The 13,067-nt window shown below is 32.4% G+C and overlaps 1 protein-coding gene across 1 annotated transcript; it reads right to left on the bottom strand.

Moving 5' to 3' along the window:
* Window positions 1-12,159: 12,159 nt before the first annotated feature.
* On the bottom strand, window positions 12,160-12,866 carry LOC112690958. The gene is made up of 2 exons (XM_025565068.1): window positions 12,797-12,866; window positions 12,160-12,743 (listed from the first exon to the last, which is right to left on the bottom strand). The coding sequence occupies exons 1-2, from the start codon at window positions 12,864-12,866 to the stop codon at window positions 12,160-12,162; spliced, it is 654 nt and encodes a 217-aa protein (XP_025420853.1).
* Between the last annotated feature and the right edge of the window lie 201 nt (window positions 12,867-13,067).

The raw sequence follows: 13,067 nt of genomic DNA, 5'->3' as shown, positions 1-13,067 counted from the left end.
CAAAGAAACTGTCACGGCTGTCGATTAAAACAACGAACTAAGATAACGTAGAAATCACGATATTATTATTATAGGTTTTTTTCATTTATTGTTGATATGATAAAGATATGTATATAATAGGAATTTATAATAGATCAAGTACGTTTCTCGAATGACATATTATTCTGGGATCAATGTTTTCGGGAAATACCCTAGTGGCCCCTTTTATATAAGGGCCTCACAATATATTTCACCCAGGGCTTTGCAATAGCTGGCGCCAACCTTGCCTATATGACCACATCTAACAATGGTCGATTCTAGAACGTTTCACAGTTAGCATCGATAGCAAATGTTAAATATATGTATTATTCATTTCGCGGCTTCTACTTTTAGTATATTTTGTAGAAGTTTGGTTAAGTACGGTATGTTAACCAATAATCACACAAGGTGAACCAATCATATGCCATTAAATACAATTTTGGGAATGTGAAAGGATTTATCTGTATTCATTTTTATTTTCCATTTGGTGGACCATTTTGAAATTTTGCCAAGATTAATTTGGAGGTTTTGGTATGCTGTTTTGGAATCGGAATGTGATGAAAGGATCGGCGTAAGTAGCTATTAGTGTATTTTCGGAGTTGGGGATATCAGCTGTGTAAATGTTGTAGAGGTCTGGTGACAAATCGCTTCCTTGAGGAACTTCTGCTTCGATTCGAAATTGTGATGTGAGGGAGCCTCCTTGACGGACAAGAAATGAGCAGTTTTGAAGATATGATTTAGAAAATAAATAGATTGGAGTAGGGAGGAACATTTTTAGCTTAAAGAGTAGTCCGGGGTGCCAAACACGGTCGAACGCTTGTGACACGTCTAGGAAAACTCCTAGACAGAAGTTTTTGATCTCAAACGACGAGGCTATTTTGTCGAATATTCGATGGATCTGGTGAGTTGTGGAGTGGTTTTTTCTGAAATCAAATTGGATGTTAGGTATAATTTTGTGAGACTTGAGAACGGGTCTAATTCGTTTGAGCATTACTTTTTCGAATAATTTCCCTAAAACTGGTAAGAGACTAATTGGTCTGTATAAGAAGGGTTCGTATTTTGGTTTGTTGGATTTGTGGATAAGTATGATTACAGATAGTTTTCAAATTAACGGGAAGTAGGACAACCTGAACATAGAATTGTATTATTATGTAAGAAGAATTATTGATTTTTTTTAGGAAGATGTTGAAGTATTTTGTTTGTTATTTGGTCGTGTCCAGGTGATTTTTTGATTTTTAACTTTTGTATTAAATTTTTTATTTCATTGGGAAATGTATGTTTGGTAGGGAGTGACATTGGTAGTGTGCTACTTAGGAAGTTTGTAATTTGGTTTAAGTGACAAGGTTCAGGAATTATATCGTGATGAGGAGTAAATATTTCGGATAGGTGTTTCCCAAAAGTGTTGGCTTTATCAACGTCAGAAAAGGCTGCTTTTTTTTAAATGGAAAGGTTGGTCTTTTATTGCTAGAATATTTTTGGTGGTTTTCCATAAGGATCCATCTTTAGAACATAAGAAGTGGTATTTGTTTTTAAATATCATAACTCAGATTTATAGATCCGAATTTTTGTTTTTATGGTGTTGGACAGGTGATTGTATCTTTTTTTGTCGAATGGGAGTCTGGTGTGTTTCCAACGTGAGCGTGCACGACGCTTTTCCATAATTAAGGTTTTTATGTTAAGAAGTAAATCGTATGAGTTGGAATTTGGTGGTCTATTTGGATTAGGAGTATAAGATGAATTAGAAATTGCTGCTTTTATTGAGTTGATAAAGTCTTGGGACGCTGTTTCAATTGCGTTGGTGTTTTTAAGGAGATTTTTAAGTTTGTGTTGTTTTCTTAGATGGTGGAGAATTTTTCTCAATTAACAGGACCCTTTGTGAGGGAAGGTCGAGGAGGTTTGCAGGTTATTAAGCCGTTTATTTCAAGAATGATCGGAGTATAGTCTGATGAAATTTCACTACTATTTTGGATTTGATATCTTATATGTTTTGGAATTGAGGTGAGAAAGAAGTCAAGTATGTCAAGCAGACGATTTGAGCGAGTAGGCCAATAGGTTGGACCGTTTGGAGATATAAAAGAGCAGCCAAGTTTTTTGAATATTGTTAAGAAATAATCTCCCTCTAGAGATTGTCAATCTACTACCCCATTGTGTGTTTTTTTGCATTGTAATCACCACCGGCGATAAACGAACGCCCAAGTGACTTTAAAAAGTTTTCGATTTGGGGGGGGGGGGGTAATTGCCAGTAGAGTAGAACAGTAAACTGAGGATAGTGTGGTTGGGATATGGTTCAGTACGAATTGGATATTTGTTGCTTGTATTGACGGCTGTTGAATGCTTTGATGTGGGTAGTGTTGGATTTGGATTGAAATCAAAATGGCGGATCCCGCGTGGGCGGTTCCATCAGGGTGGTCTGCTCTGTATACTTGGAACCCAGGGAAAAAATGATTAGTACTAGAAGTGTTGTGTGTTTTTGAGGTGCAGTAATTCAGGTTAGTTCGTTTAATGCGTTTGCATTCCATAGTATAATTTTTAGGGACTTAGTGTTGCGAAGATTATAACTTCTTTTTTGATATTAATTTATTGATTACTGTGGTGAGTAATTGGATTAAAGGGTTAATTAGTAACTTCATTTCGATTAAAAATGATGACATAAGTTTTTCTATGTTGTTATCTTGTGTGTGTGTACTTTTTTTTTTTAATGTGTTTCGGAAAGGGGTTTAGTGGGGAGAGAAGGAAATGCATTTAAGTCTTGTGTAATTGGTGTAACCTGGACGGTATTCACACTGGGATCCGAACTCACGCTTACAATATTAGAATTAATTACATTGATTAATTTGGTTTTAGAATTTTTAAAAAACAAACTTGAGTTCCGGTGTAAACGTTGGAGATGTTTGTGTGTAGTGCATCCACGGTAACTGGCGGTGTAGGTGTAGTTGCTTCCACATAAGGTGCAGGTTGGTGGCTGATCCTTGGGTTGAGTGCAATCTGAGGTTAGGTGATGTCCTACGCAATGAACACGTCAAGGTGGGTGGACCAAGTAGCTTTTTGAATGGCTGTATTCTTGGCAGTTTTTACATTGAATAAGTTCACGACCTTTATGAGGTTCTTCAACTGTTATTTTGGTATGATTTAGGTTGTCTTAGGTGAAAAATATCATTGTTAATTTCCGCAGGTTTGAGATCAACGAAAAATAATGGTAGTGGTTGTCTAGTAGTCTTATGTAAAACATTACTAACGTTGCGAACTGTATAGCCAATATCGTTAATGGCTATTCCGATCTCAGAAGTTGGTGTAAATGGGTGGAGGTTACGTACTACGATTCGGAAAGCTCTATCTTCACGAGCCTGATACGTGTGATGTTCGATTTGTTTTTCTTTGAGATGTCTGATGATCTTTTGGTATGCATCGGAATCGTTAGTTTCAATTTTCATATTTTTCGAAATTGATTTGAATGAAAATTTTTTAGTTCCAATCAGATTAATAAGGTTCGTACGTAGCTTGATAAAGTTGTCAATACTGCTGGCAAAAATAGGTGGAGTTGCTGGAATTGATTGGACTTCATCAGTTCCAGTATTGTACGATGTTGATTAAGTTGAAGCTGATTAATTTGAAGTGAGTTCAGAAGCTGTAGTAGCAGGTAAGATAGGAGCAAACCTATTTTTAGTAACCAACTGAACCTGTTGTTTTTTTTTTTTGACGTTTTTGGTGAGGTGGAACTTGACGAAAGAAGTAACGCACGCTTTAGATTGGATGATTCATCGTTTTTTTTTAGAAGTTTTAAATTGAAATTCGGAATCGTCATTTTGTTCTAAATCCATAATGGAGTCGTTTTCGAATGCATCACTTGACACGCTCTGTATACGGCTCATATTTGGGGATCATTTGATAACGAGTTCGACTTAGTGCCAATGCAGATAGTGAAAAATGATCAACCACCGCCGGCTGGGCCGGGGAGATCGGGGAGTGTTGTGTCGATAAGTATAATAAATATACACGGGATAATTGGTAATTAAACACAAACTGCGATAAGAGGCCGACGAAAAAACGTAAGATGACCGTACAAGCCAATGTTCAACAAATAACTGAGATCTGTTATCATGGCACAGAAAAACGAATTTATTTCGCACTCTGCTATATTTAACAATAATTAAAATAAATATGCAAATGCTTGAAGTCCCTAAGCCTAGTTATTACTATAGTTTATACGTGCGTTTAACGCGTAAAATCTGTAATTCATTTGAGCACTGACTAAAAACGCGCGTTGGATAAACGCCCGTTTAACGCTCTTCATGTGAAGCTAAGGCTAGTTAAAGAATACTGGTTATGTTAAAATAATAAAAATTATTTTCTGTGCTACAACTTATCAGTTATCGCTGTTTGACAAATGATGCCATCAAATTATGGCCGTATCATAGTACAAATTCTTTCCAAAAAAAAAATATTAATTGGTACAATATTACACCGGGTTACAACGGTGCTTGCCCCTCCCCCCTAAATAGATCAATATTTAACCGGCCAGGGAAAAAATCCCCATCGCCCCTCTAAATACAATTCTGATTGTATATTTATTTTTCTTGTAAGACAAATACTTTGCAATTTATTTGGTGAGACCTATTTGATTTGCCCAATTTGAAATATTGTTTATTATTAACTGTCAAAAAATCTTATATTGTTTTTCATGATTTGCTTCTTAGGAATATTTTTAGGTCATCAGTAAATAAAGTGTATTTTATAGGGTTGGTTTACACATTTACAAATTTTGTTAATTGCAATAAGGAATAGTGTGACTTAAATACTTGATCCTTAGGAAATACCATTTTGTGGAGATAAAATGTCTGAAATTGTGTTGTTTATTTTAACTTGAAATGCTCTAAGTTTTTTCAACATTTTATGTACATGCTCTCTTTTTTGTTGGTAATTAATTAAGTTCAATTATTCATAATTGTCATTGGTAATCAAACAATATAGAATTAAAAGATCGATGGTTGATAAAAAAAATGTAATGAAGTCAACTTCTTTTAAATAGTTATTGCAGAAGTTTTTATTTCAAAATTTAATACATAATAGACGTTTTTTATTTTTTATGCATCGCGCTTTATGTGTATAATGTTTAAACTCTGAAAAGAGCGAGGAAAATGTTTCTTATAAAACTATAAAGTAATAATATAAAGAAATAAATATTTATTTTGAAAAAATCATTCCATTTATTCTCTTAAGTTAACAAATAGCCAGTAGCAACATTTTTTTTTACCAAAATGTTGATCTAGAATAGGTTCTTCTGAAGGTATATTTCCAATTTCACAAAACATCATAAAAAAAAATACAGAAAATATTACAAATATATATATAAAGGAAAAGCCTAATTTTTACAACAGTAAAAATAAATAAAAAGTTTTAGTAATTTCCTTTCGATTTTGAAATGATTAATATTTTTAAATTTTCAGCATAGATGAATGTGTATGTTAATATTTTCCGATAAATGTTCAATACATTAAAATTTAGTACTTCTACAACTTCAAAACATAATATACATATTTAATATTCATATTTTATTCTATTCGCGTTCCGAACGTCATTCGATACACACGCGTATAATCTCTTCCTATGCTTTATTCACCTAACACGTCAAATATAAATATTTATTTTTCATTTTTACATGGTTAAAACGGAAAAAAATAACTCTAAAAGTTACTAATATTCTAAAGAATATTCTTCTTAAATTACTAGTGTAAATAAAAAAATAACTAATAATTATAATTAACCAGTTAATTAAAAATAACGTAAAAGTGTCCAAGACCAACGGGACGCCCCGGCTATCAGCCGGCGGCCAAGTATCGACGACCAGTCAACAAGCCTTATCTTCTTCAGATAACATTAACCGTAATATTATAATGAATTACAAAAGTCCATCCACTCCCAAAAAAAATAAAAGCAATTAAACAACTTATTCCGATTTAAATAATCTTCCAAGCAACTCGCACGTGAATCGCATACAGAGCGTGTAAAATGACATTTTCAATTCTTTCGAAGATATTAATGCAGACGGATTTGTAACTCCAAAATCAAAAAACACCTCTAAACGTAATCATTCGTCTTCCGATTCTCCGGACACGAAGAAAATGTTCATTACAGTCAACAGATTTGCCCCACTTACAACACGTATTAGTCAAAATGAACACAATTTTACAGAAAACGAAAATGACGCACATATAAATGACATAAACATTGAAGCCTCCGATGAAACATAAAATATCAAACAAAAACCTCCCCCTCCAATTATTGTCAATGTTATACTAGATTTTGCTGGTTTTCGAAACAAGTTAATCAATTTAATCGGCCCGGAAAATTTCACATTTAAATCATCTACCAACAATTTAAAAATCCAAACTACCAAACCTGAATTTTATCGCGAAACAATTCGTTACTTAAAAGAAAATAATGCACAATACCATACTTACCAATCACAGGATGACAAAGCATATCGAATAGTTATTCGAAACCTTCACCCAACTACACCAACAGTGGAGATCGGAATCGCTATTGAAGAAATTGGATTTTCGGTACGCCAAGTAACAAATGTTCTTCATAAAACAACGAAAATCAATCTTCCTATATTTTTTGTCGACCTTGAACCAGCGAAAATTAATACTGATATATTTAGTATAACTTCACTTCTCCATATTAAAGTAAAAATAGAAGAACCATACAAACGAACAGACATAATCCAATGCATGAATTGCCAAGACTATGGCCACTCAAGAAAATATTGCTCCTACATACCAAGGTGTGTCCGTTGCGGCGAAGAACATCCATCTACCCACTGTGTCAAAACCAAGGACTTGCCGGCCAAATGTGCTCTCTGTATGGGTAATCATCCAGCAAATTACAAGGGCTGTCAAGTAAACAAAAATCTCCAACAACTTCGTAAGCCTACTTCAAATAAAAATAGTAATTATACAAATAAAAAATACTGTAAAAAATGTTAATAATGATAATGTTAAAAATACCGATTGTGAAGCCACCCAACAGCCCACTACCAACGCACCGGCTACCTCCCCTAATAACTCATCCCAAATACCAAATAATTCTATAAATGAAAATGTACTCTTTAATTTTCTCAATGAGTTTAAATCGCTCATAAACCCACTACTATCTTTACTCACCACAGTTCTTAACAGTCTATTAAGTCAAAATGTCAAATAACTTATTTACTTCTCACTCTTTAGCCATCCTTATGTGGAATGCCAATGGATTAACAAATTGTAGAAATGAACTTATATTAATACTTATATTGGAGTTCCACTGTTAAAAAACCGTGGAAAGCCCAAAACTCTTTCCCAATTCCTACTTATGTCCGTGAACTCATAGCAAAAAAACGACGAGCCAGATCCCTTTGGCAACGCACCCGCCTCCCGTCTGATAAACAATCATTCAACAACCTTGCTTCTTCGCTCAAACGTATTTTAAAACAACTAAGAAATGATAATTTCAGTTCTTGGGTCTCTTCGCTTACATCGCAAAATTGTTCTCTATGGAGAGCAACTCGTAGTTGTTTGAAACAAAAAACCACAAATTCCCCCATAAAAAGATTAGGTAATACTTGGTGCAAAACTGATGCAGAAAAGTGTGAACATTTTCGATCTCATTTGCTTCAAGTCTTCCAACCCCATCACATTGTCAATAATGTATTTGAAGATCATATTGTAAACTCTCTTACTACCCCATTCCCACTATATCTAGCACCAAAACTTATTTCGCCGGGTGAAATTCATTACTACTTAAAACTATTCCACCCCAAAAAATCTCCCGGTTTGGACTTAATTACGTCAGAAGTAGCTCTGCAGCTACCCAAAAAAGCAATTATACACCTCACGCATATATTAAACGCAATCATAAGACTATCCCATTTTCCTCTTCAATGGAAGACCACTGTTATCATCCTAATTCTAAAACCAGATAAACCTCCTGATACTCCGTGTTCATATCGACCGATAAGTCTCCTATCTCTTTTCGGTAAACTTTGTGAAAAGTTAGTATTAAAACGGATTTCTCCTTTTATAAATAACGTATCAGTTATACCACAAACTCAATTTGGTTTTCGTGAACGACACTCAACCATTCAACAAATACACAGACTGACTGACTGCATATCTAGTTCCTTAGAAAAAAAAGAATGTTGCACAGCAGTCCTCCTTGATATAGCCCAGGCATTCGACAAAGTGTGGCATCCTGGTCTGTTGTATAAATTAAAAAAAAATTTACCTCTACCTTACTATCTATTTTACAAATCTTATCTTGAAGACCGTTATTTTGTGACCAAAATTGGATCAGAAATGTCGTCCTTAGCCCGAATATCTGCAGGGGTCCCACAAGGAGCCGTTTCATCTTCTACCCTTTACAACCTGTACTCAGCTGATCAACTGACAACCCCTTACACCTGAGTTGCAGATTTTGCCGAGGACAAAATTATTTATTCCACACACAAAGATCGAATAATTGCTGGTATGAATCTACAAAACCACCTACACTTCATGTCTTCTCGGTACGACAAGTGGAAAATAAAAATAAATCACGAAAAATCTACAAATCGAACTTTTACATTAAAATATGGTACTGTACCACCTATACATTTAAACAACCAAAATATTCCAAAATCCTCGAGCTCTCGTTATTTGGGCTTATTTCTAGATCAACGATTAACTTGGGCAGACCACATAAAAAAGAAAAAAATCCTCTTAGACTCTAGACGATCTACAATTCTTATTCGGTAAACATTCTAAACTTAATATAAAAACAAAATTACTCCTATATAAAACTTTATTAATGCCCATTTGGACATACGGGATCCAATTATGGGGCGCAGCCAAAAAATCAAACACAAACAAAATTCAAATTTTCCAATCCACAACACTCCGTTTAATCACAAATGCCCCATTTTACGTTTCTAATCACACCCTCCATACAGATTTAAAAATGAATACGATAGAAGAAACTGCCAAAATCTTTTAGAAACGTTTCCGCTCCCGACTGTCAAACCACTCCAATCCACTGATCTCTGCTCTAGATTCCGACACCATTCCTGGTAACCCTCTTCGTCGACTGAAGAGAAAATGGTGTAGAGACTTAAATATCAATTAGCTAAATATATAAAGGTAAACTTAAATCCAACCTAATCATGTCATAAAGTGCCGCCATTGGGTGGCTGCTTTTATCATGTTATTCAAGCTATAATACATATTACCGCATGTGTACTTATTGTAATAATTTTTACAGATTGTACGCTTTAAAATATAAAAATATAAAAAAAAAAAAATATTTTATTCTTGCTATATAATACAACAATCGAATAAATTAATGAGAAAATGTTTTTCATTAACGTTTGAATTTTGGCAAAATAGATAAACAGAACAAAAGCCTTATATGTTATTCTAGCCGTATGAAATCGTAAATAATCGTAGGAAATTTATAAGAACGAAAAAAAAATTATTTTTGGTATTTTGACCAAGAGACATCATAAAAAATTGAATTTCTTAAAAAATACGCCACTGAGTTACTCAAGTTTATTTCAAAAATTCAAATACTGTTAAAACTCCATTATAAGAACAATATTCTTTACAGTTTTAAAAGTCAAAATATTATTATTTTAATACATTTAAATTTATATAACTCATGGTGAATATTTAATTAAAAAATTATAACTATATGTATACGTTATATTATATATATATATACATAACGATTCCGACAAATGCCCCTTGCGTGCCTGATTTTAATCATTTGATAAAACTCGTTGTATATAATGCAGCTATAAGGCCGTAAAACTGATATAAGTTCGTTTTTATTCATACTCGAACAAGCTCTTTTATGTATCTTATTCTAGCTTTTTTTTCCTCTTTCATGTACGAAAGGATAATCTCCTTTACATGTTGCCTTGTAAATAATAAAAGTTGTCCCCGGCCCCCACTCCGATCTCGTTTCAGTCTATAGTTATGATGGTGGGTTATAAAAAATTTTGTACTATAGAATTTCTAATAAATTGATAAAATATTGAAATTATGGTTAAAGGCATAATTATGGTTGTATTAGTCGCTATTACAAAACATATATTAATAAATCATAATTCATATTTTCTACTTGCTATACAAAATATATTAGATTATATAATAACTATTTTATGTATCATTCTGTTATTATGCATATTATTATAAATCGCAATAGAAGTGTATAAAAACTATTTAAGAAAAAAAACCATAAATGCTTCGTATTTTTATTTCTAAATAATGTATAAACCAATTAATATAAACCATATACCTATTGTATAAAAAATACCATTTAGGAAATAATATTATTAGCATCGTTTATATACATTAATTAAATATCACTAGTTATAACTAGTTAATCTAAATTAATTCAATGAACTGAGATGATCTACGACTAACCTTAATTACAATCAAACTTATACATGTTATATGACGTATTTTAGAGGCCTTAATGAAATAAAGATGGATATTTTCGGTAGAAACACACTGCGCCCAAAGCACTTAAGCAATACGTGTCATTCTTCGATTTTTCCCGGAAATGACTACAGTATTACGACCAACAGTATTAAGGAAAATCCCTAGCCCGTTTTAAACAGGGCCAACTGGATCAGACGTTTCTGCTGGGAAAATAAAAAAAAACGATCCATTTAGATATACCAAAGATATAAAAACAACTTTAAAAAAAAACGTATATTTTCATATAAAATTATTGTATATTATTTTGAGAATTTGAACACTTAATATTATTATTAAAAATTAAAATACTGTTTACTTCATTTTAAACAGTTTCTAACGAAAACGCATTAAAAAATGCGTCTATATCTGTCGACACAATGAGCCTAAACCGATAGACCTAAAAGGAAAAAAAAATTCGGCCTAATTCAAACAAGCGGCCCACCGGGAAACTCCCGGATCCCACCTGCCAAGTCCGGGTAAGTTAAAATAAAAAAAAACAAATAATTACGCTTTCCGGGATTATTTAAGTTTTTATTGATTTTTGACTAATTTCCGTAACATACCGACAATACATCGTATAATATTGAATACGAATCGTATGATATTGATACAATCACGATATCACGTCAAGCGTATATTACGGGTTATATGTACAAATTGAAATATCATGTTTTTACGATGTTGGTACACACTATCGGTGTTGATAATAAAAAGGTTGAATCATTTTTAAGTTCAGCCGTAAGTCATATTTCCCTCCTACACTGATAACATAGATTTGTTTACACTATACGGATACTATGTATGAACAGAGTTGTTCATTGAATACAAGCAAATGTTGTTTTTTTTTTTAATTAAAAATATAACATTATGTATTGTTTCTACAATATTATTAACTAAATATATTAATAATATGTTATAAAATATACTGATCTCGTATAATTTTAAGTTATTATAATCCTTGGTCATTATCTATCGTTGGATTTTGGCTTCAATACATTTTTATATGATAATAAATAACTTGCTTTCACAATATACAAGTTTTAATGCTAAATAGACATCTATAAATATTTATATGGTATATATATATATATATATATATGCGTTTATCTGGAGTCTATATAATATTATATCTAAATAAAATAACATTTTATGGAAATAAATAAATTTAATGGCGTTAATCTTAAAATGTCTAATGTATCTTAAAAGGATTTTATATCTACGAGTATGTATAAGATGTGATCATAATAAATAAATAATTTAAAATTATATTTTACTAGCTGAATTACCCGTCGTTGCCGGGTTTAAGTATATAAATGTATGTAACCTGCCAAGATTAAATTTTGTTAAATCTATTGAAATTTAAATTAATTAAGATTTTTTTAAATAATATTTTATACATATTAATTTAGTTTTTAAGATAATGATTATTATCATAACCTATTCGATAAGTTATAGCTTTTGGCGGCAGAAGCTTTGTTCACGATAAATTTTAGCACTAAAGGTTCAAAATAAATGTTTTACTAATAGTTTTTCAATATGTTATCTACAAAACTTCTTTGTAGACAATGTTCTTCATTGATCTATTAGTAGGCGACAAAATCACCAAGCTACTGGGTGAGCTTACGCGTGAGCAAGCTACGTAGAACTACCCATGTGAAAAACAGTTTTCTCGCAAATCTATTCCTGCAAATTTAAGAGTTTGGCCTTGAGACTTGTTTATAGTCATTGCAAAATAGACTTGCAGGGGAAACTGTAATCGTTTAAATTCGAACGGATGATCATTCGGAATTAAAGGGATTCGTGGTACAAACACAGTTTCCCCTTTTGCACATCCTGTTAAAATTGTGGCTTCTACTATATTGCGATGTAAAGCTTTGACTTTAAGCTTGGTCCCATTGCACAGTTTAGGTGGTTTCAAATTTCGCAACAACATAATAGGTGTGCCCACACGCAGAATAAGCCTATGATATGGCATGCCCGGTGGTTTCAATGAATTTAAAAATTCAACCGGATAATTAATTGCATCATCCATGTTGACCACCGTATCTATAGAAGTATATACTTTTTCTTCCCCTCCAAAAGACATCAGCAGTGTTTCATTGATAGCCGCCGCTTGGTCATTTTTTGGAGTGAGTATAGCACGTTCACACAACCATTCCATAGGCTTATCATTAATATGAGCAATATCTGGATAAATTTTTGATATTAAATCCTGAACCGTAGTTACAACTGTACACAAATTTTCTAGGATAGTTATCATTTCATAAACGATGGATAATCACCATTGCCAATTTCAAGTAAAAGATCTGAAAATCCACCAGCAAACTTTTCCTCTCCCAAGTGTACCCTCATATTTTTTGACAGTTTGAGTATATTAATCTGAGGCCATAAAGTAGATCTTTATGTAAGTAGAATTTTATGACCAATTACATTGTAACAATAATAATATTATTAAATGTTATATTATTTATTTGTTAGTGATTTTTTTTTTTTTTTTTTTTTATTACTTTTATAAATATTCACTAATAATTTTTTTGCTTACATAAATTATTA

The sequence above is a fragment of the Sipha flava genome, unplaced genomic scaffold (assembly GCF_003268045.1).
Source record: "Sipha flava isolate LNK unplaced genomic scaffold, YSA_version1 530_pilon_pilon, whole genome shotgun sequence".
Lineage (NCBI taxonomy): Eukaryota > Metazoa > Arthropoda > Insecta > Hemiptera > Aphididae > Sipha > Sipha flava.
Note: the sequence above shows the minus strand (reverse complement) of the source record. Positions and strands in the feature narration are given on the sequence as shown.